At 48.1% G+C, this 24,717-nt stretch overlaps 1 protein-coding gene across 2 annotated transcripts; it reads right to left on the reverse strand.

Annotated features, from left to right (window-relative positions):
- Positions 1-5,256: 5,256 nt before the first annotated feature.
- HMGB3 (high mobility group box 3) lies at positions 5,257-11,724 on the reverse strand. Of its 2 annotated transcripts, none has more exons than XM_032702069.1 (5): positions 11,592-11,724; positions 8,644-8,800; positions 7,977-8,116; positions 7,293-7,467; positions 5,257-6,752 (listed from the first exon to the last, which is right to left on the reverse strand). In XM_032702069.1, exons 2-5 carry the CDS (start codon positions 8,791-8,793, stop codon positions 6,609-6,611), a joined length of 609 nt encoding a protein of 202 aa, XP_032557960.1. In that variant the 5' UTR covers positions 8,794-8,800; positions 11,592-11,724; the 3' UTR covers positions 5,257-6,608. The 2 variants fall into 2 exon arrangements, with proteins under 2 accessions (XP_032557960.1, XP_032557959.1); XM_032702068.1 differs by lacking the exon at positions 11,592-11,724 and adding an exon at positions 9,925-10,043.
- Between the last annotated feature and the right edge of the window lie 12,993 nt (positions 11,725-24,717).

Raw genomic sequence — 24,717 nt, forward strand, 5'->3', positions numbered from 1 at the left:
CACACGCGCCGGCTGGTCCAGCACTCCTGGAGCAGCAGCTCCTGCATCCCTGTAACCCTGTAACCCTCACCCCGATGCTGCTGTGAGCACAAAAATCTCAGGGGAATAGCACCAGTGGGTGTCTGAGCTGGCACAGAGCAACAGCCCACAATAGCTGAAGATCTTCCCTAAGCAATCCAACTACTGGGAAAACACCAGCCAGTCTGCTCCCAAAACTTGGGTGTAAATTACACCACCTCAAATAAGCCACTGGGTTGGATGTGCTGAGCACGGCTGCTGCACTGGACTGAGGGAGAGCTGGGCAGGGAGTGGGAGGTGAGGAGGAAATTAAACAGGTGAAGAATAGGATCTTTAAAAGCCAGGAGGTCTATGAAACCAGGTTTAGTGGAAGGTGTCCCTGCCCATGGTGGGGGGTTGGAATGAGATGATCTTTAAAGTCCCTTCCAACCCAAACCATTCAATGATTCTATTTGGTCACGTTTTATTCTACTTTCAGACAAATCCTTCAAAGAAAGGGTTCTCTTCTAAGACTTTTAACACAACACCTTGATCTTTGAGCTTGCTTTGAAAAACTTCCCAGCAGTTTACAAAAACTAAGTTACTGTATGAAGCAATTAAATAAAGCCACAGAAAACCCAGCAAGTTTCCTTCTGCTCTCCCTGCTACTGGGGAGGAACCTTGGCTAGCAGCTGCAGGTAGCAGCTACCTTAAACAACTGCAAAAGGCAAGTCCAGGGAAGAACCCCAGTCTGAGCTACAAAGCTAAAGCAAACAAAACTCCACCAACACATTTTTTAAGAAAACTGGAGACCAAATTGTTCCTGCTTACACTTTTCTCAAGTATCTTTTGCAGGACCAGGAATTACTGCTGGTACATCCCAGGTAACATACAGTAAAAGAGCAACCACACAGTCATTAGCAGCAGACAAGAGGCATTTGTCTCAAGCAATCCCTCAAACCACTTCATCCTGCTATGGGTATTAATTTTCTAAACTAAATAAGGCAAATTTTAAGCTTCACAAAGCAGCAGTTAAAAACACTTACAAGCAATAAGCTCTTACAACAACAAAGCCAGGCCACGTTTGATTAATATTTTCAAAAAGAGCATTTTTCTGACCTGAAATACCTGAAGGGGCTTTATAAAGGGGACAGGCTGGGAAGAAAAAGCAACTCATGGGCTCAAAAGTCAACCACAAACACCATCAGAACGCCCAGCCCCACAGCAAGGCTTGGTTCCCAGCTGTGGTTTTCCTGGCTGCTGGATTCAGCCAGGGACAAAATGTCAACCGTGTCAGGGCACACAGGACATACACCCCTTTACCACGGTTAATGCATTTTCATCTCAACAAGACAAAGATTTGCTTTTATCCATCCCAGCCTCCAAAGGTCTTAGCCCCACCACAGCACCAGCTTGCTGCTCAACATTCAGGCTCTCCACTTCTGGAAGGATCACCTGCCATCCCTGCTCCATAAAAGACTAGTCCTGGTTTAGCCACTTTACAATGTTTCTGTGAGGACATGCCACATCCAGGAACAAGAGAAGGAGGTACTCACCACTCAGAATACATTGCTGTCAGCTCCACCAGGGCTGTGCTGCTTCCTCCTGCCTAATTTAGGGATCCAGGTGCAGGAGGGCGCTCAGGGAGGAGCTCTTAGCAGCAGACAACTCCAATCAAGACTGTTAGCACAGCCAAGGAGCACTCCCCCTCATCCACATACTGCTTTACCACGTACAGATCAGACCTATTGGAAGGATGAGATGTTTGCAAAGTGCTTTGCCAAATGCTGCCCAAGCACAGGCAAGCACACATCACACTCCCACTGGAGCCCAGCCTGCCAGAAAGGGACAAAGATACCTCATAGGGGATGAAACCCCCCCCTCAGGCATGCTGGTTATTTGGTCCCTTCCCCACTGCAAGCTGACACACATTTAAAGAGCAACAGCTTCCTAACACGATCTCCAGCACACTGTTTGCAGTGCTGCTGTGATTTGCAATTCAGTTTACTGCATTAAAGTGTGGTGCAGCCCTAGTAGAAAGAAATAAATATGTCACTTGTCACAGTTCCTCCCGTTATCCTTTAGAGGAAAGCCAGCTCGGGTGAGTATTCAGAGAGGGGAGTGTGAGGCTCATCAGGAAGCTTGGCCAGAAATGCAGCTTCCTGCTCTCGCCCCAGTGGGGACTTCCCATCTCAGCTGCTCCTCCTCATCCAAGCTTCCAAAACCTGCAGCAGAAGAGGGCTTACTTAGGGGATGTCCCTCTGCCTGTGAAGCAACAGCTTGAGTGAGCAGAGGGAAAACAAACTTGAGGCAGCTGCCAGAATTGTGCTGAAGGCTGGAAGTGAAAAGCCATTCACCTGCCACCGCCTGACCCAGAGCCAACAGAAGCCCTTGCACCTCACTGCTGTTCCTGCAGGGTTTATTAGGAGTGAATAAAACTACCTAAAAATCAGCTGTTCAAAGGGAGCAGATAAGGGAGATGGTTTTGCTCTGCCTGTATCCCCAGCACTATCCCCAAAGCAGACTCTCACCTTCCTATGGACCTCCATTAGAGCTGCAGACGTTCACTGCTAATTGATTCAATATGCATTTGGAGTAGGATTTTTAATTAATTTTTATTATAGAAAAATTAATGCACTGCTTCCCCACAGATGTGTTAGGGTACTGACACAGCAGTAGGAAACCATCCTGCAACGTGGTTTTCCTTGTGCTGCTTGTGGAGTGACCCCCAGACCCTCAGGGGGACTCCCCCAATTCAGCCCCTCCCCCAGAGCCCCCCTCCTTCAGTCTAAGTGCTCACATTTGGCTCATGCCAGATATTTACCACGTCTCAACTGAATTTCGGAATACACAGGGTACCAAGCAGTATCCTCTGCCTCCCTGAGTAGTGCTAAGACGCTAGGGCTCATTTTCAGCAGAGGCAGGCTCTGCCCTGCACGGCACAGCTCAGCAGCCCTGTTCATCCTATCACCCCCCAGCTGGTTTGATTTCAGAGGGAGGTGATACATTTTGGTAGCAACTGTGTTCTCAAAAGTACACACAGGCCTGAGTGCAAATCAAACAGCACCAATCGTGGGAAATGACCTGTATGACACAGGTCAGTGCTGTCTCTGCCCCACAGCACCCTCAGACACTTTCTCTTGAGTAAAACCTCTCACACCTCAGCCACTGGTTTAGGCATCCGGAGGGACCATCCTGGCCAGCCAAGCCACCCTCTGCCTCCCCAGAGCAGGGAGTGGGGTGTTAACAGCTGCAGAACCAGGACACTATCTTTTTTCTTAACCAAGCCCCTTAGTCCCCACAGTCCCCACCTCAGCCCAACTTCAGCAGGTACAGGGGGATGCAACACATCACATTCTGGAAATGCAGGCACTCCCAAGCTACCTCTGTCAAATTCAAGCAAGGAAGAGTTTCTCTTCATCCCTCCCCACCCTTTGCCAAAATCTATTTTATCACTACCCGTCTCTACATATTGTGGAGTTAATAAGAGACATATTTACTCTGCTTGGCTTGGGACTAAAGTCAAACTAGAAGTTTGAGCTGTGCAGCAGCTCAAAGCAGAAGTGTCTGCTCTGAAACACCACAACCATTTCAAAGCAGAGGAAGAGCATTTGGAGGGTGTTCTATCAAAAAAAAAAAAAAAATGGAGCTGGGTGAAATTAAGCAGTTCCCAATATTTGAGATATCTCAGAATAGAGAACGGGGCTGTGTGTGTGGAATTGTGTTATTTATAATAAATTCACACTGTGCTGTTGATAAATACCAGAGTATTGGGGAAAGAAACATCACATCTGCAATACCCAAACTTGAGTCCCTGGAGTCCTGCACTAGTGCTGTACTGAACAGCATTCCCAAGGCATGCCTTATTTTAGGTGTGTGCAGAGCAGCAATAGGTAGTGTACTGTAAGGTCCAAGACCTTAATCAAGCTCTGCAACTCAATAGATTTCCAATATAACAAAGACAAAGAGGTGTCAGCTCTAGTCCTCATTTGCTAATACTATCAATAGGCGCTCAGCTCACTAGCAGTTAATTCAAAGCCAAGCTCGATTTGCACAGCAGTGATCTACACTAATTCCCATATGTGGCTAAGGGGAGATTTTGCCAACTAGACAATAGAAACAGTATTAGAGCTCCTGAACTGATGCCATCACTTTTTTATTCTACTCCACCACTTCCCCATCAAATTTCCTCATGCTGGAATCTCCAGTTGCCTTCTCCCTTGCATCAGAAGACATGCAGAAAGGGTAGCGAATACAAAAGTACCTATTTCTTTTCCAGATGCAGCTTTATTGAGGCTTTTTAAATGCAACTGCCCATAAAATAGGGGCAAATTTCACACTTGGGGTTTTTTTGTGCATTAAAGACACTAAAAATTAGCATAATTAAGCAACTATAAAAGTATTTCTAAGTGATCAAACTGTAACTTTGCCTTAAAAATAAAAGTTGCTACATGTTGCTATGTTTCATGAAAGTTTATTAGCTTGCTCCATCCTGAAAGTTTCGCTTTCAGGTTTCAGTTCATCTCAACACTAGATCAGACTTATGCCAAGCTGTTGGTCGCTGAGAAGTTACGGTAGGGTCGCTGAGAAGTCAGAGGAAGCCAGATGTGCTACCCAATTAGGCAACAAAGAAGTTTTAACCACATTCTAAGTAGTTACTGCCTGTAAGCCTGGCCCTCATTAATCTACAACTTGGCTCCAAAGCAGCAGTGGCAGCAGCCCATACCCACCATTTACACCCCCGAGTTACCCTGGCCTCTTAAATCAGCTGAACACAGCAGCCCACAGCTTTGACCTGCTATTTATCCGAGTACCCTGGCACACCCCATCTCCTCCTCTCTGCCAAGCAAACACCAACTGCTAGCTACAGCCAGTACAAGGAAGAAATTCAGGGGCAGAGAGAGAGTGCTGTAGTTTTCCCAGTTGGTGCCATTTCCATGCTAAGGAAAAATGAGATCAGAGTCACCAGTTAGAGACCAGGTGTTACCTTTCGCTTTCAAGGGCTGCAAAACATTCTCAGCTCGGATTTGGAAAGAAGGTAAGACTTCAACACAGCCAGTTGGTCAACAAAGGGGGGAAGACATACCAAGCTGCCCCAACCCACCTCACAGCACCCAATTCCTGCTAAAACTTGCGTTGTTAGAGAAAGGACACAGACTAAGTACCTGCGCCACGCTCCTACTTCAGCAGGGAGTTAGGGTAGGCGCCTGGCTCCTGCCATGAATCAAGAGGCTAGAAAAAACCACAAGTCTGAAACAGTTTAACACAGGACAAAAAAGGCACATTTTAATATGTACAGCAATGCATTTGGGCTATAAATTTACCCAACACAACTGAAAAAAAATCCAAACTATGCTTTTATACTTATTCCATGGTGTCAGCCTCATTCCTAGCCACCTACCTTTCTCTGCATCTCTGAATGCTGCTATATACACACACAAACAAACAATTACGTCATGAATGTTCATTTAGGCTCCCAAGTTCAAGTAATAAAGTTCAAACTTGCATAGCATCTTATGCCACTCAGCCATAAACAGTTACGATTGCATATTAGCTGGAGCAGCCATCTCTTTCAATTCAGCCAGTTTTGGCTGGCCACCATTTTTTTTATTAATTTTTTTTTTTTTTTAATCCTTGAGTCAGAATGTTTCCTAAGTCACCAGCCCTGAGGGATGCCACAGACTTCAAAATGAACCTCTTGCTGTTGTTAAGATCCTTTTTAAACCAGAAATTTAGAATGTTGTCAAGAACAGTTTTAAAAATGTAATACTGTTTATTTTGCTTCAAAAACATTTCAGCATTCTAAACATACAAAAAAAACAGAACGTTGCAAATTCGTTTAAGTACAGAGTGTTTTTGAACTTCAGTTGCTGCACTGGCTCTTCACTTAGTTGACGATGAAGAGATGTCTACAGTTTCAGTTTAAAAACTACCGCACTTAACTAAAAAAATCCATACACTTCTCATGCCAGCTGAACCCCCTTCCACAACTAAGAATGGCAGCAGAATGCTATTTCACTATATACAGAAAGACAACTTTAAGCTAAATGGACGCCCACTGTAGTGTAAATAGATCTACCCTCACAGTGCATGCTTTGGGCCATGGCACCCCGGGGAACGTACAGCCTTTCCAAGTAATCACTGCTCCTCTAAGGCATCATAACTCTAAGCATGTACCACAAGAATCTGTCTAGTTTTTACAAACTATAGATATGTACAGTTTATAACCCAGGATTTTCTAGCCAATAACCATATAGTAACACCACCTTACAAATTAAAAAAATGCTTGAAACATTTTTAAATGCTTTGTTACACCAACAGCAAAGTGCACAGAGTTAGGAGAACACTAGAGCGCCTTTTCATTTTAAAAATGTTTGGAAATATGTACAACTTTGATACAGTTTCAGGGTGCTCACTACACCCATGGCCACTTCATGTAAACCAGTTACAATTTCTAGAGCACTTTTAGAAACTACAACGCGATCGGAATCCAAATTTTTTTTTAATTAAGCCTAATACGGGCAAGAGACACCATCTCGAATAAGAGGTGCTTCATTTATGGTGTTTCCCCTACTCTATGGTATTCACATGGAGACAAGTATTGTACAGTTTTATTCATCATCATCATCTTCATCCTCCTCTTCTTCATCCTCCTCCTCCTCTTCATCTTCTTCCTCTACCTTTTTCCGAGCAGCTTTGGTTGCTGCTCCCTTTGCGCCATCAAACTTTCCTTTAGACTTGTAGTCTGCAACATCCTGCAAAGTCAAGGGGATGTCTTAATTTGCTCTAAGCAGCAAACACACAGAGCATTTGTACAGCAGCAGGCGTTTATATAAAGGGACTGGCCTTCCAGAGCTGCACCCCCAGAGGGGAGACAGCCAGCACTGGAGTACACAGGTGTGCTGACACCTCAGGGTGCTCAACTGCCCATGGATGATGGAGGCTGGGAACCCTGCGTTTTATGGTTATTTCTTTGAAGAGGAGATGAGAACCCAGCCTCTCTCAAAAGTTTCCTGATAATGGGACAAAGTTCCTGTAACAGCACAGCAAACCCTTTGCTGGAGCAACACTGTGCATCACTGGGGAAAGCTCTCCCTCCTCGCTAGAATCCGCCTGTGGCTCTCTATCCTGCTCTGCCCCAACCTACGCAAAGCTTGGCTGCACAGCATGATGAGAACAGGGCTGTAAGCTGGAGGTGCTCACTGTGCTGGGGCCACCTGAGCTGGGTCTACGTTACAGAAACACATCAGTGCAAGAGCCGGTACAGAGGAGGCACAAGTGACAACTAGACTTACCTTCTCGTACTTCTCCTTCAGTTTAGCTGCCTTATTATTATAAGGCTGCTTTTCCCCATCACTGAGGTTGTTCCACATTTCACCCAGTTTCTTTGCTACATCCCCAATGGATATGCCAGGGTTTGTGGACTTGATCTTGGGGCGGAACTCTGAACAGAACAGGAAGAAGCCAGACCTTGGGGAGAAACACGAGAGGACAGTCAGCATTGCAGCAGCATGCCTGAGGAACACCCCCTTCCTCCATCCCTCACCCACAACACTCAAACGTGCACTCACACACTGAGTAGAAACTTTATTTTTATTTATAAAATGAAACACAAACCCAAACGTGTTTCAATTTTACTGAGGCCCAGATCTGCAGCCTTCACTCAATGCTCTTTTTAATTAAGTGTTGTGTATCCCCCCCCAGTTTCATCTTAGACACACAAGGATCGTTGTGATACAGTCACTTCCATGCCTTCCATAACTATGAGTTTGACAGTATCAAGTATTGACAGCTACTCTTAGTGCTCTACATGCTCAAGATTACAGGCTGCCTAAAAGGTCTACAGGACAGTATCACTACCAATCCTGCTACACCAACACTATGCCCCCCATCTACTTCCTTCGTGGAAACCTGTGTTACACACAGACTGTGAAAATGAACCAAAATACTTGTGCATTTAGAGCCTCAAAGTTACTTACGGTGGTCGCTTTGGGGCATTGGGGTCCTTCTTCTTCTTGCCACCCTTAGCTGGTCCATAGTCTTTCATTTCTCTATCATATCGTACCTTATCAGCCTTTGCCATTTCATCAAATTTAGCCTTTTCCTTGCTTGACATGGTCTAAAAACAAAAGCCCCAAAAACAAGACACCAAACCTGTGATTACCCAATTGTTCAATAGCTGGCAAACTTTATGTAAACAAGCCAACACATACCAACTCAATATGGGAGTTTCAGAATTTGTTTGTTTTCTAACTGGACCACCTTGGGGACGAAGGTCCTGTACCAGGAATCACAGACACACCACTAGAATACTCAGTAAGAGGGAAGCAAAGGGAATGGAACAAGAACAGTCAGAGTCTTCTTCGGGACACATGTCTATAAGGTGGTAACTGCTAAAGAGCATTGCTTGGGAAGAGGAAAAAAGGCCAGACTGTAGTGGAAGCACCTAAGTGAGCAGATATACCAGGCTGAAACCTTCACAAGTGCTACAGGCGTCAGCAACACGCAATCACTGGCCAGGACAGCTTGCCAAGAACGACTCACAGACCAAAACAGCACCAGCTCCCTTGGTGTTCAGACACACACATGTCATCCTAGCAGATACTGTAAGAAGTTATCCCTTGAGGAAGCCACAAATTAAGGTACCTTCCACCTCTCTGAGCACTTCTTGGAAAACTCTGCAAAGTTGACTGGAACCTCTGGGTTCTTTTTCTTATGCTCCTCACGGCATGTCTGCACAAAGAAGGCATAGGCAGACATCTTGCCCTTGGGCTTCTTCGGATCACCTTTAGCCATCTTGACTCTACAGGGAAGAGGGGGGAAAAAATAACAAGTGAATGACATATGGATGAATGCATACACCTATGTATATATACATATATGGTGTGCACATATTTCTAAATACACACCACCTTCTCCTGACATTATGTCCCATCAGTAACATAGGCCTTTCTTCCCCCAGACACCTCTTACCATTCCCAATACAGAGATTTAAATTATTCTTCCTTGACACTTGAGTTGCAGACAAGCCAAGAGAAACCAGTCACTGGATTTAAATTTTACATTAATATATATTTACATCATGTCCAAAAGACTGGAGACAGCCTATTAAATATACATACTTCTGCCTATTAAGTGTTATATATGAACTAATATAAAATATTTGTTTTAGTTGGCTACCACACTGGGGTTGGAGTGGCATGCACAGTGCCAGGCTGTGACTTATCCCTTCAGGAGCTGGAGCTGACATGTTAGCAGCTGCTTCTCAGGTAGGAAGGCAGGACAGATTACTCGCCCCATCAAAGTGCAATAACCTTTTATATATAAAAAAGGGCGCAAATAAAGGCTGACTTTAACCACGATGGGACCCCATGGAGCCCTGCGAGGTGAGCAGTGCTTGCTCTTGCTCCACCAAGTGACACATGCTCCAGGCATAGTGGTCAGCGCAAAGATGCGATCAGCAAGTCACCGAGAGGATGATGCTAACTTTTGGGCTCTATTTCTTTCCCCACTTCCGCATTAATTTTTTCCCCTTTTATTAAAAAATAAATAAATAAACAATCCCGCAACAATATTTCCTATTTACAGCTCCCAGGCGTTTGAAAATTTAACTTTTATTAGCACAACGTTAATATTTAATTGCGCCCATTAACCCCCCCAGGTGCAGCACAAGTGGCTGCGAGGCGCCCTGCCCGTCCCGGCCACTGCCGGGATGCCCCGCTGTCCCCGCGGGGAGCGGAAAACCCGCGGTACCGGGGGCCGGGGCACGGAGCGGGGCAGGGGAGCGGAGTTGGGGGCGAAGTTAGGGGCGAGCGGCCCGCGGCGGTCGCGCCGGCCCGGCCTGGCCCCGCTCCGCGCCCCTTCCCGCACCCGCGCCCCCCCAAGGTCACGGCGGCGGCCGCGCTCCGCGGCGCGGGGCGCGGGCACCTGCGGCGGGGCCGGGGCCGGCGGGGGCAAGCGGCGGCTCCGCCAGACGCCAATAATTCATCTTCCATTTTGTGAAACGCCTCCTGATGAAAGAAAGTGCCCCTGAAATGCGGCGGGGCGGCGGGCGGGGGGCGCCGGGGGGCCGGGCGGCGGCCGGGGGCGCGGGGCGCCGGGCCGGCCCCGGGCGGCCGGGGCGAGCGGCAGCGGGAGCGGCGGCGGCGGCCGCGCTCCGCGCCCAGGGCCGGCCCCGCTCGCTAAGATGGCTTCTCCCGGCGCCGCCGCCGCCGCGCCGCCGAACAAAGCCGCGCTCCCCCTCCGCCGCGCTCGGCCCCCCGCGCCCGCCGCCCCCGGCCGCCGGCCCCGCCAAAACGCCGCCCCCGCCGCGAAGGGGCTCCCCGCTGGCCCCCCGGCGGGCGACGGGGGCGGCGGGGCCGGGGCGCGGGCGGGAGCCCCCCCCCCCGCCCCTGCCTAGCGCAGCGCTCTCTAACAAAGGCTCCCGTGCAGCCATTACCGCCGCCGCTACGCTCCTCCGCGCCGCCAGAAAAAGAGTGCGGGGAGCCCCGGGGCGGCCCCCGGGCGCCCGTCCGAGGGCACGAGGAGGTGGGGGGAGAGGAGCCGGGGCGAAAGCGAAAGGTTTGAGCCCCCGGCGGGGCGCCGGGAAGGAGATTTTCCCCGCCGCGACCCCCCTCCCCATCGCCGTGCCGCTCACACGTCTTTCTTCCCTTCGCCGGGGCTCTCCAGCGCCAGCCATATTAATGCCCACAGCACGGGCGGCGCGGCGCGGGGAGAAGGCGATGCGGGGCCCCGCCGCGGGCGCAGCCCCACCAAAGACACCTTCCCGGGTGGGGGAAGAGCAGCGGAGGCAGAAGCGAAGGGATCGGGGGAGTTTGGAGGCGTCGGCGGCGAGAAAAAAACTGCCTGGCCGGGACCGCCGGGCGCAGCGCGCAGGGTTTATCCCTGTCAGATGCTAAAGCGACAGCCATATTAATGCAGAATAAACAGCGGGCACGGCACTGCGCACGGCCGACAACTTTCCCACCGCCGCCAGCCCCACCGAGCCCACCCGGGGAAGGGGGCACATAAAAGCCGAGGGCGCCGCGCGTTTTGCCGTGCGACATTAGGAGGCGGCAGAGAAAAATCCCTGCCCATGCGGGGGAGAAGAGGAGTTAGTCCCGGTGTAGTTGCTGCACCAGCCATATTACTCTCGGCGGCACGGGAGCCCGGCGCGGAGCTACGGGGCTGCACCGGGGGGCAGGTGGCCCCTCCGCGGCGGGGGGAGCTCCCGGCGGGGCAGGGGAGGAGGACGGGGGGCAAAGGCTGAGCCTCGCCCGCTGCCCACCGCCCCGCCAGCTGCGCGCAGCATCTGCCCCGGCACCGCCGATCCCCGCGTGAGAGAGGCGGCGGGGAGTGGGGGGGGAAACAAAGTTTTAGGTGATTTTCCCCGATTTTTTTTTTCCGATTAAAAAAAAAAAAAAACACACCAAAACTCAAGAGGACGGAAGAAACAGAAAACACGATTAAAAAAAAAAGGGGGGGCAAAAAAGCGGAAAAAAAAAAAAAAAGCAGGCTGGGGGCAAGGCAGGGCAGAGGGGGCGAAGGCGCGGGGGCAGGGCGGGGCGGGCAGGGGGCAGCCGCCCCCCGAAAAGTTGCGGCGGGGCTGCACGTACCTGTATTGTTCGCGGTAGTGTGGACAGGAGCGGAGCGCAGGGCACGACGCGGGGCTCGGCGCGGCTCAGCCTCGCGTTGGCTGCCTACGAGAGCGGCCTGATTGGCTGCGGGGCTCTGCCGTTTAAAACAACCTCCTCGCCCGCTCATTGGCGCGGCGCCTCATGAATATTAAGCGCGGCCGCGCGGCGGTTGGCGGGCGCGGGTGAGGTCATTCATTCAAAACGAAGCGCCCGCCGGGGGGAAGGAAAAAAAAGGGGAGCGCGGCGGGCGCGGAGAGTTCGGTGCGGGGATCCCGCCTCCCTTCCCCCGCGGGACCCCCGGACCGGAGCGGGACCCCCGGGGGGGGAGCTTCACCCGCCGCGCACGCCGCTGCCCCGCCGGAGAGTCAGCCCCGCAGCCAGTCCAGCGGAGCCACAGGGACTTGGGGCAGCACCCCGGGCGACAGTAACACCGACCCTTTATTGCTGATTTCTGTCCTAAAACCGTGTAAGGGGCGGTTCCAGTCGCAGCGCGCTGTTTGTAGAGCCGGCTGGTACTCTGCGCGTAGCAGGGAGGGAACCGAGCCCAAAGTAAACTCTGCTGACAGTCCCAACACGCGATGGATGGAAAAGGAACTACAGAGCGAGAAACTGCACGTTGGTGGGGAGGAACGGAGCTTTGCCCGCTCGTTCAGGAAATAAAACGCCGAAAGGATCAACTTGAGTTACTCTTTCTAACATACTTCCACAATTTGTTTGGTATTAACTTTCCAGGATTTGGTTGTTATTAAAGGGGCTGGTTGCACACAAGGAAATCTGTAAACATGCTCTGCTGACTGAAACCAGCCCAGCGCGGCTCTGGGGCCACAGGCTCCTTTGGCTCCCTTGAAAGAGCTATTTCCTATAGGGCAGCTGCCAAATGGTTAAACTGGTATTAGTGGCTGACCACAACTGTTGGTTGGCTCGGAAAAAAGAGCTGTTATTTTTAAGGATGGAGTGGTAAGACTCAGAAACCACCCCATACTGTTATGGGCTGGGCGTAACTGCCACACTATTATGATAGCCAGAAGAAACAGTTGCCCTCTTTAAAGAACAGATAGTAAAAAGAAGCCTCCACCCTGGGCTGAGACGCTGTCAGGCAGCAGGGTTTACCAGATACTGCCCTGTGGAAGCGCTTATGGCTATAACAACATATGGTCACAGGTTGCCTTTGCCGGAAGAGATCAAAACAAAACGACTGATGAAACACAGAGTGCCAACCTCCTGCTGACAGATCCACTGGGAAGTGTGCAGAATTTCACCCAGGATTTTAGCCAAAGTCCTGGCTGGATTTCTCCCTTAGGGTACATCTCAGCCAGTCTAGCAAGCGCCAAAAATCCAATTGTTATCCATATGCTTATGGAGACTTTACACCCGTGTCCTTGGGCTTTCCAAAGCATATATGGTAAAACCAGTCTTATTAGCCTCTTGCCCTATTTCTACTTTCTAAAGCCAAAAACATAAAACAAGGGGTTCATTCATAAACATTAATGAGGCTACCTGAGGGACTGTATTCTGTAGCATCATCATAAAATAAGACAAGCAATACTACTGCAGGATAATCTCTTTGTAGCTGACAAACCTCCCTCTCACCTATTTTTAGGGATACTTTCAAGTGTTCTAAACTAGTTGAATAATTAAGGCTTTTTTTTCTTGGCTCTTGACTTGTGCAATTTTTTTGTTCTGAAATACTTTCTTCCTCGAACCACAATTTCATCCTACAGAGAACACCAAGCAGGGAGCATTACCAAGGTGATGGATAGGCTGTTTAGGAGCTGGCTTAGGACAGGCACTGGGCATCGAATGTGCAGTCCTGCTAGTCATCTCCAGAGCATCCCTCCAATTTCTCACTGGCCAAGAGAAACATTCCCCAAGACGATTGTTCTAGGAAGGCCAGGAAAGTTTTGACAGCTGGTCAAGGGGCAAAGGAGATATTTTGGTAGCTGAGAGACAGCTGGGTTGAAGGTTTTATCCTAGCACTCGCAGCATGCTTTTGAAAGCAGAGGAGGGCTGAGTAGCAAATGGGTGAACATAACCCCCATAGGGAAAGTTTCAACTCGCCCCCAGAACTGCCACTGCCGAAATTCTCCTGCAGTGGCCTCTGCCCCACACACTGCACCTGGCCCCTGCGTCGGGCGCCTTCCTGCCGTGCACCAAGAAAACAGCCTAGAAAGTTGGCTGAGCAAATACAACCCTTTGCTGTAATATCTTCCAGGCTGTGCAGTCCCTCTGCCTCTCACAGCTCAGCTCTGGGTCCTCACCTGGCCCCTCTGGGAGACAAGGCAGCTCACCAACCCAACAAAAAGTAAACAAAGCCCAAAATTCTACCTGTTTTTTTGCTGGGTTAGTTTTCTGCTGGATTAATGGCCTGAACCAGTGCACCAAGGACTCAGACAAGTACCAGAGCTGAGGCAAAGGAGTGTGCAGAAGGATAGAGCCAGGAGCAGGGACACACTCCCAAGTGTGGGTTTGGCAAATTTTAGTGGGGTTGTTTGGGTTTTTTTGTTTTACTATTACTGATTACTGAATATTTAGCTATGGGAAGCATGAAAAGAAAACCAAAACCAAAAGAAATTTTAAGAAGCCTGGCTTTTGGCACAGCAGGCAGCAAGGTTTTCACTGATGCTAGGAGAGCTCAATGAAGAGTTCTGGACCTTCCCTTCAGAAAGTTCTGACCTGATTCCCACCAGGCAGGATTTATTTTGCAAACGCATGCTACGTTTTTAAGCAACCGTCAGCCATACCCTGCCTCCCACAGCAGGGACCCAGGCCAGGCAATATCTTGAATAAAAGAACTGAGGCATAAAATGTGGTTCAAGGTCCCATAGCAAGGAGACATCTCCTAATACTTGCAATAGCTTGCTGCTGAGAAGATTGACTGCAAAGACCAGTCCCAGCTAGAGCTGCCAAACATGGAAAGCCTCTGGGCCACATACATCTTGTTGGTGCTGTCTGGGAAATGGTAGAGTTGCAAATACCTGAGACCACACCATTACCTGCCTAGATGGAACAATATCTTCTCTTTTGCTGGAGATGATGGAACAGGGAGGCTGCTGTGAAAAAATCTGGAGTTGCTGAGGAGTTCTCCAACAAATCAACAGACTACATAAATATACTTTAAATTCAGGAAAGTCATCTGCAATGAAGTGCCACCTTCTGCTCCCTGTAATTGCCTGGGGTCTAGAGCAAGTTCACCTATCCTTCAGCCAACAGCCAGATCTCACCTGAACACTAGTGACAGCTTGGTGGGATTGGCCTTCTGACAGCTCTGTCCAGCTCCTGTTGTGCCAGAGGGCCAGCAAATTAAGGCCCACCATGTACTTAAGCTGTTCAGAAACAAAAGTGCTGAAAAGGACCAGAGCCATAACTGATTTTTGTGGAACACTGTTCTATGGATGTAGTAGGGAAACTACATCCTTCCCACCGCTGATCAGCTCCACAGCTCATCCACCTTTCTCACAAGGTACCTCCACCATCTCATTCCCATCGGTGAGACAGTGAATGCCTTGAAGGGATCAAGGGGGATAACAACTGTGTGTAAAAGAGTAGTCCACAAAACCCCTCACAAGTTTCCCAGTATGAATCCAGATTGTACTGATGTAGAAAGTTAGCCTGACATTAACCTGTACTCCAGATTTTGCTGGTTTCACTGGACAATTGCTCAGCGCCTGGGATGATTTCAGCCAAAGAGTTGATTCGAATTGATGTGATGTTCTTACTGGGTTTGTCCAATATTGGGCAGAGCATGTTGTGCTTGTTCTGTTGGCTATCGTCATCATGGGCAGCATCACCTACTAGTAGCTAGGAGGAGGCTGGTGTGAATTCACACACTGAAACTGTAAAGCGTCTCAGTGAATTGGATTGCCTTCAATGCAATGATATGCTCAAAATGAGCTATCATGCTGAAAAGCTTCCCAAACATACACTATAATTTCCAGGGAGAATAAAAGTTACCTGGCTCCCATTCTGGAGGGGCAGCTCAAATACACAGTGCATTGTCAAAGCAGTTTCCTTACAGAGGAGTTTCTTGGACTCAGATTTGGCAGCTTTACTGGCAATAGCCACAAGCTCCTCTGGTCTCTAGCATACACACTTGGAGATGTGCTATTTCACCCAATTAGCCTTTATTTTCTAGTGCTGATACCTGAATTTCCACCTTTTTATCTGTCAGCTGATGCAGGTATCAGAAAGCAAAGAAAGTCTGTTGTGGCAGATAGCTGCAATGAGGTATTGGATACCAACACAGCATCAGTTCCTTTGCTCTTTACCCCCCTTTGGAATATGTTGACCCCACGACTGTGCAGTTAAATCAGAATCACCCGTGCTGTTGTGCTCCTGACCATGGCACTGGGGGGGGTGTAGGGGGAGCTCATTCAAGGCAAGGAGTACAGGAGACAAGAAATCTCACAGGAGAGCCTGGGACCATCTGCCTGCTGTCCTCCTGAGATAAGTAATTTTCTGAGGCCTTCTAGACAACAGAACACCACGAGTCACAGAAAAAAATGAAGTCTCCCCGGAAGACACACACTTGCTGTTTCACAGAGTGAGGAAGTTCAGGAAAACATTTGTGAAAAACATTCAGTTCTACCAAGGTATGCAACTTGGTTCACATGAGATATTTTTTCAAGCAACCTGAACATCCAACATCACCACACTAAAGATGTGCTCGCAGCCCTGGCAGAAACACCAGAGAAGGGGATACCCACTCTGTCACGAGGGTTGAGCTCCAAGGCAGGTGCCAGCAGAAGGTGCACTCCACCAGCCCCGTTCCCAGCCCTGCCCTGAGGTTGGCACCGCAGCGGACCCATTTGGCTCACAGACAGCTGAGCTCCTGCTCACCAGCCCTGTGAAACATTCCTAGTGTGGACACAGCAATTCCAGCACTACATCGGATGTATCAAACCATCCTGCCCTCAGCAAAGCCAGTCATTCCGTTGTGGTCGCTGAGTTGCAGTTCCACCAGGATAATTACAACTGCATTTGGCGCTTCCACTTCTATCCACATCATATCTCTTCACAACCCGTACCCACTGGCAAAATTCTCTAGTGAAGACTTGACCCGAATGAAAAGGCTGATATAAATACATCCGTAGGGTTCTGCCAGCAATTAGGAATAAGGGAGGGGGGGAAAATCCCTCAGAGGAATCTAACAAAGCCAGGAAACCTTTTTAAGCAGAACTAGCCTATCAGAGTGACAGAGTTGGCATTTAAGGTTGGATGGACAATAGCGACATGAAAAGTGTTAAATGACCTGTTCATCTCACCAGCATATTCATTAGGCTAGTTAGGGGGCTGTTTCAAAAGCCTTCAGTGTGGACCTAGCTTCTCCCACCACTGACCTTCTGTGTTAACATGCAATGGAGATGAAGAGGCTCAATTAACCCTTCTCTAACTGGTATAGTCAAAAACTCTTTGCAGAGGTTTGATTTACAAGTCCAAGAGCTGGGCTTTTTATTTTTAAATGAAGAGTTTGACTTCAGCAAGATGAGGAGGAATCCCTCTGTACAAAACCCTCCCAGTCTTACAACATGTGGGATTTCCACACATGGATTTTCTGATGCCCACGGCCTGAGGCTGAATTCCAAATCCCGTAACTATAATAAAATATTTGTAATTGCTCACTGGGATCTCAGCCAGTTAGAATATTTCCTCTTTAACCTATGAAACAAAAAGAGTTATCTTAAATACATGCTGAAAGTAGAAAATAAAATTAGAAATGCTCTTTAAGGAGCTTGGCAGCATGCAAGTTCAGAGAGACAGGTTAATCTGGTACCAATTCAACTATGGGAAACCTAATGTTCCAACAATTAAAATATTAGTCCAGATGAGCAGGTGACCCCCCAAATTCCCTAGTGGGGTGGCACAGACTGTTATCCCCTGTAGCCATATCGCATTAAGCTGACACCTCTGCAGGAGTAGGATACGCTCCCAGTTGCACACACAAAATTAATTATTGTCAAATGCACTTCATGGGGACTGAGGTGAGAAATACAAGTTAAAATAATTGACAGCCATGCTAGGCAGCAGTTCAAAACCTCCTTGCGGTATAACCACAGGCAAGATAAACAGAAACTCACGGTTACCTTCACAGGTGGGCTCCCCCTGCGTCTTGTCATCTTGTCCACATTCCTCTTGGCTTTTTCCTTCCTTTCTCCTCTCCCTGTTTTTGCTTCCCTTCGCACCTCGGCCCTGGCTCATTCCCAGCACACACTGCCAGGCTGCCCAGGGGGTGGCAGGCAGGCAGTTTGCCCCTGCACACCTGCTCCATGAGATTTGCCACCGCAGTACAGCACCTCCTACGCTGCCAGGCTCCTGGAAATTGAGTGCCCCCTGCATACTGCCTCCTTACATTCCTGGCTCGTCTCTGCTCCCTCATCTAACACATCTTTCCTGCCACAACACACTTTCTTTAGGCATCTCCTTCCATGCTCAGCTACCACAGGACCATCTGTTTTCACGTATCTTCTTTTTAAAGATGCACTATCCCAAACCTTGTAAACCCCAAACGACCTGGTGTAAGAGCAATGAGCAACACTCAACTTCAGAGAGCCTTTCTGCTTCCATTTTCAATGCAAAGAATCACAAACACACACACACACACACAAAAGAAAAAGGTATTTAATGAATGAAAAAAAATAAAAAAAAAGCTCATTTATCTACCTACCTCACCAAGCCAAAGACTTAAAGTAGGAAGACAGGACAAATGGAAACAATCTCTGCAAGTTTCACATAGCCTTCAGAGGATGGAATCTAGACATAATTTTAAAGGAGAAGATTGTAAGTGTTTCCCTTGCACTTTAATTGGCAAGTAATCAAGACCACATTCAATGCAACACAAGTTCTTGCAATCACGCTGTGACAGCAGACCAAGAAACTCTATTAAGAATCCAATGCAATTACAACCCAAGAGCAGTCCAGCAAAGGGCTGGATATAAAAGCAAGCATGACCCCACATTAGAGAGAAGCCAGTGATGATACAGGTAAAGTGTAGTTCAGACACCACTGATGTGACACTAACCGAAGCAATCAGAGCGTCTGGCACTGGGACAAGAAAGCTGCACTGGATACTTATTTTGCAGTCCTGAAATTTTGCTATAAGGAGAATTGCTTTCAGATCACCAAATAACTGTTTCCAAACCCATGAATACCTGCCCCTGCCTCCACACCCCCACTCCCCGCTCAGCAATATCTGAACTCCAGTGTGCATCCTTTCCTCTTTGGCCATCCTGCCACTGACCACACTTCCAAACAGCACCCGGCATACAGATGAGATGATGCATTAAAACCACTCATGTGCAGATATGTGAGAGAGGAGAATGTTCTTCAAGCAGTGTAATCTTGGTGCTACTCTGTCCCACAACACATTTCTGAATGAAGCTTTGGGTCTGGCCACGGTTTGTAACTTTTCAAGACCAGCTGCCTGTCTCCAAACGCCAGTGTCACTGTGAGACAGGGAGTGACACACAAAATCCTTGGCTAGAGAGGAGGAACAAGTTCTCTCCACAAGAGCTCGGTCTCTTCCCTGCCTGGTCAGGCTGCTGAGCAATCAGCTGTGGGGTTGCACAGTCCAGCTGCTCCAGCTGGCATCTTAAGTAGGTTGAAGGTCTGGGTGTAAGAAAACAAGGAAAGCATTGGGTGATTCTAGCCGGGTGGGAAAACATGCTGCCAGCACAACAGGGCTTTAGGAGGGGTTAAAAATCTAATTTTTAGAAATATAGGTCCTGCAAAGTGGAGAGTAAAGCAGGTTTCTTGATCTGTGATCTGCATTACACTGCTGGGACATGAGATCTGAAAAACTGACTGTAAAGCTAGGACATTAATACATTGCCCATATGCATGTAAACTCCCCAAAAGCAAGGGAAAAATGTGAAGTTGTAAGTATTTACAGTTTAGGAGAATATTAAATTGGTTATAAAAAAAAACCCACCAGGGTGACACTGCACAGGATGATTCTTGGATTGTCTTCAAACTGAAGGCAGACCTTCAGTTATAAAAAGCAAAGGAGAAACATTGGCTCAGGAAAGCCCTCAAAGTCCTTTAAGTTTCACCCACTCTTTCCCATGACCTCTCTTTCCCCTATGCGTTTTTTTTCTTCTTATAAATCTGTTCAGAAAATATCGTTTCCTTTTTGGTATCAGTTTTGTGCCATCACTTCACCATAGCAACAGACAGCAAACAGCAGCTCGAACAACTGGAAGTTGTTGGCTGACTCAGGTGGGCTCTCCTACCACAGCAGCCTTGAGCGACTCCCTGGAAAAATCATCAGTTGCATAATGCTACTTTTATTTCCACTAAAAGAAATAAACATACACAATTAAGTAAACGCCACCAATTAAACTATCAGTAGAGGCAGGAATGTTTTCAGTAGTGCAATTGTATACAGCTACGTTGTCATCAAGGTATGACAGCAGCTCCCATGGCAAACCAAGCTGCTGTTAAAGTAACTACCTCAGGTTCTGGAGACAGACCTGGATCCCAACTCCCTGCAAGGGCAGCTGGGTCCATCTTAGGCAGTTCCCCTACATACACCTCTGTGCTGGCATGGACCAAACTGCCAGCAGTGCCCGAGCTACCAGAGCCTGGGGGTGACATTTTGTGAAAGACCAGAGGTCCAGGTGCCTCCCAAGTGATGCCCAGCAGTGAGGATGTATCTGAGCAAAAACTGAAGCACACGAGGCTCAATCCTGCTGCTGGACCATGCAGGTGTTCCTCTCAGCAGGGCAGCAGGGAGATAGAGAGGTCAACAGGATGATGAAGCAATGAAGGAGAGGAAAGGGAGTGTTGCAAGGCACAGTTGGGACTTACACAAATATCTTCACATCACAGAAAAGCCCAGGAACTCTGTGCTCATAGACTCTGACAAGGTATCCAACTCAGGTTGCTACCAGCAAGTGCTTACATTGATCTTTGATGATGTCGAAGGAGCAATTGATTTGGGAAGGAATTTAATAATAAAGGGTGTAGATTTCTGCCAAGTTCTCCTGAATTCTTTCTGCTTTACATTCACTGAACATCTGTTTTGTTAACATATTTAATCCCTGTTATGCATAGGAGTGTAGGAACATTACAATGAGTGAATAGAAAATATATTTACAGTGAAAATGTTTTTTAAGTTGTTTAATTTATGTGTGCACATATTCTTTATAGAGGCACACATATGTATACACACATACATTAAGAATCACTTTACAGTTAAAGGAAGATGAACTTCCTCCTAAAAAATTGCGCTATTTATATTTTCTTTTAGGTGTGTTAACCCATTTCAAGTTTAAAAGACATTGTCTATTGAGATTGGGGGGTGTATTGTATATCTATAATTAACTTTTTTAATTAATTACAAATTCTCATATCAAGACAAAGGTAGTTGATAAAACTCTTCCAAAAGTCTCAGCTTTGTGCTTTTCCCCAACTAAAAGTAGATGCCTCTCAAAGAGAAACAGCTTCAATGACAAAAGAAAGACAAACATACTGAAAAGATTAAAGCAAAATAAAAATAAAAAAATCTGCCAAACTTCCTTCCTTGTATCATCAGAGACAACACACTTTTAGGATATCAGCAGCAGCCCAGTGTATGTTTAAAAATATCCAAATAGCGTAGACCCTGCACAGGCCCTGCTGTTCTTTGATTTATAAACTAGTGTCCAAATCCTGACCTCTGGTTACAAAACCCCACTGAATTCACTGGAATTTCACAGATTAAATTCAGGACAGAATTCAACTTTGTGTTGCTTAAGTATAGTATTTTTGCTGTTGGGAGATGTTTTTTTCCCACCACTGCATAAACTGTGGAGGTAAAAATGTTTTCCAGAATCCCGTTTTCCTGGGGAAAAAAAAAAATATGTGTAATTACATGTAAATGGCAGTTATTTGATCTTACTGTGAACACAGTAACTGTGGTGTCTGGGTTGTCTTGTGCTCTTTTTGTCCTTCAATCAGCTCATTTGTTTTCCATGTGGCTGCTTGTGTACGTACAATTGTCTCTGGTTATCATATGCTGAACATGATTGTTTTGCACTCAGATTTATTCCCAGCATGAAAATTATTTGAAAACGGGTGGAACGAGAGAGAAACACAGCCATCATTTGAGGAACTCACACAGTAGAGTGCTCAAGAGCTCCCTTTCAGATCTGCCTTCCCTGCCAAGAAAAGGCATTGTTACAGTGACAGCCCAGAGGCGTGTGTTACAACAGGAAAATCATATGGGATGCAAAATTAAAATCTCAATCACAGGTGAAGAATCAAGGCAGCAGACGAGTGTCTACACAGAATTGCTCTTTTTTTCCTGCCTCCTAGAAGAAGTTGCAGATGCCTCGTCCCTACAGAGGTGACACTGTAAGATGGTCAATGCCTGTCGCAGGGTAGCCAAGCACCATCCCAGCACTGTGGCCTTTCTCGGCTCTGTTCAGAGCAGTGACTCTCTGGTCACCAGACACCAAGCCCTGCCTGTGTTCCCCCAGCCTGGGTCCCTGCTCCTCTCAGGTCTGCACCTCTAGCCAAGCTATCACCCACCTCACCAACTGCTTGTCTCCCAGCTCTTTGCACTGCTCAGGAGAGGAGACTGCACCCACAGCAGGGGCAGCAAGCAGAACAGTCACCCCTTCCACCAAGCTGGCAGCCCCTTCCAGTCCCTAGCTCACAGCTGGACCTGTGACAGGTCCTTACCAGTCAAACCCATCAAAGGCAGAGCACGACTTTCCGATGCCCCAAGCCGGCGTGGCCACACCGGCGGGATTTTGCAGCACTGCCTTGAGTGTCAGCGTGACTCGTAGTCTGTGTTATGGTTTCCACAGAGGAGCACAGGGCTAACACCTACGCTCAGCCAAGGATTTGAATCGCGCCTGATGACAATTTAAGTCAAACTTGTCAAGCCTGTGTTGATTCAGATAGAAATCAGGTGGGATTTCTCCATGCACAGCGCACTGTATTTCTGAATGGAAGCTGCTCCTCAGCTTCCTCTACTTCCAGCTACTCAGTATTTCTCCCCTCTTGTAGTAATTCTGGCCAAAAATCCTTACTACTACTTACCTTCTTTGGATAATCACACCCTTACAGTACCTCTCGCAGCCTAATGTTTTACAATGAAATCCGAGAAGCTCTGAATAATCCTAATAGCAGTTCGGCAGCAGCACTCGCACAATTATTATATAAAAGGTAAGTGTGCTCCTACCAGCTCTCCATTTAAATTTATAGTGATTGATTCCATACAGTAACATGGCAAATGAAAAACATCCCCTAGCCTTTATGTAAGAGGTTTATAGTAAATAAATAAAATGCCGAGGGTTGTGTGTTGGCCCCCAGCCTGGCAGTTCTCTGTGCAGGAAGGGGATTCAGGCTCCCTTTCCTAGGCACACATAAAATGCCGGGTGATATATGGCTCTGCTCCCCGAGGAGTGTGGCTGCAGCAAAAGCCAGAGGAACTCAGGCTGCTGGTCCTAAGGAAACCTTCCCCGCAAGCCTGGGCTGGGAGGGCTAAGGCAGAAATCACCTGTGTTCTTCTGCAGCCTGCTTTCCAGAGATACTCCAGCATCTTTCCAGGCTTTGGTGATGCACTGTTTCCCAGGTACGAGACAGCATGGAGTTGAATCCCTGATTAATTTGGTACACAGTGCCCTTATCGTATTGATCAAGGGCTGGCCACTGTCAGCTGGAGCGAGTAGCGTCTGAATTTTTTCCACAAGGAGCACAGACCTTGAGAAGGTTTTTATACCATCTCCTGAGACTAAAGGCTGATCTGTTGTTCTGAGCTTAGACTGAAGGGAAGACCGGTCTTCACTCATGAGATTTTAATTTCAGTACCTGCACGAGTTCCTTTAGAAAATACACCTTAGGTCTGACCCTGACTCTTTGCGAAGTCAAAGGTCAAGATCCTGTGCAAGTTAATGGGAAGAAAGGTTTGATTCTGTTACACAAAGCCAAGCATCTGGGGCATGCTCAGCCCTATCCTGCTGTGAAGTTCATTGCTCCTGGGTGAAAATACCAAGGTGCCTGTTCCTCCGTGCTCCTTCTCTCTGAAACCACCCTGGCAGCCTGCAGGTCCCCCCTTCTGCCCCTCACCACCTGACCTCACACCACAGCCTTGGGGGAAGAACAGCCAGTACAAGCCATACTGGCCCAAATTCTCTCCATATTACTTTGGAAGTAATGATCAGTGAGAAGGGCCCATGGCTGCTCTCCTCTGACTGGCTCCAAGAAGGGTCCTGCAGCTGGGTCAGCAGGTACAGCAGGCACCAGAAAGGTCTTCATCACCTTCACCCTCCCAACATCACCTGGGCATTATCTTTATGCTGCCCAGACTTTCCTCCCTTACCATGTGCCTGCATTGCTTCTCCTGGTGAGGAAGGGCAGATCCTTCAGGTTTTCACACCTTCATCAAGCTGTTTCTCCACCAGCACTCAACATTCTTGCACTGCTGTGATGTCCTGACACTGTTTTCCCCTCTCCTTCCTCCCCATCCATTTCCTCCTTAAAATAAACAAACAAAGGAACGCTTTGCTGGCTGAGCCTTGACCCTACACAGCCCATACTCCTGACAGGTCTCTGCTGCTCCGTGGTGTGACCCCTCTCCCCCAGAGCTGCCAGACATAGCACAGCCTGACCTGTCTCCATCACCCTGGTGCAGCCTTTTCCCTTGCACACCCATAGTAGTGATATTGCCTGACCCCTAATTTGCTGAGATTTCTCACCAAGAAACAAATGCCAGTGTGTCTGTGAAGTGGGAGAGAGTCACCAGCTGTGCAACATCCAGAGACAGATCCCAACTCCCGGCCTAGCCAGTCATAGCTGGCATCTACCTTGCAATCACTTCATTATTACATCTCAAGACTCACTCCATACTTAGAGAAATTCTCCCTTCCCTACAAGAGGACACAAAGCAGAATGGACCATCTCTCAAGAGTTTGCATCTCTCAAGGCATACGGGGGGGGGGGGTCAGTGGTGAGTCTGAGCACAGGGAGGGGTCTGCAAAACTGCCTTTGTAAATCCCTCAGCGGAAGAAGTTACAGACCCCCTCCCCCAGCTCAGAGGCTTTACACTCCAGCGGCACACTCCCAGTCTGCCTTGCACATCTGCTGAACTAAGGTAAAACTGGACACTGCAGAGCTGTGATTG

Source organism: Chiroxiphia lanceolata, chromosome 14 (genome assembly GCF_009829145.1).
Source record: "Chiroxiphia lanceolata isolate bChiLan1 chromosome 14, bChiLan1.pri, whole genome shotgun sequence".
NCBI classification, from domain to species: domain Eukaryota; kingdom Metazoa; phylum Chordata; class Aves; order Passeriformes; family Pipridae; genus Chiroxiphia; species Chiroxiphia lanceolata.

What these genes read in the sequence shown, in the direction of transcription:
- HMGB3 (XM_032702068.1), bottom strand. Translation starts at nt 9,992, where the DNA reads ATGGAAGATGAATTATTGGCGTCTGGCGGAGCCGCCGCTTGCCCCCGC. An exon ending in CGGCCCCGGCCCCGCCGCAG is followed by an intron (nt 8,801 to 9,924) that starts GTGCCCGCGCCC and finishes TCTTCCCTGTAG; the next exon opens with AGTCAAGATGGCTAAAGGTG. An exon ending in AATGCCCCAAAGCGACCACC is followed by an intron (nt 7,468 to 7,976) that starts GTAAGTAACTTT and finishes TTTCTCCCCAAG; the next exon opens with GTCTGGCTTCTTCCTGTTCT.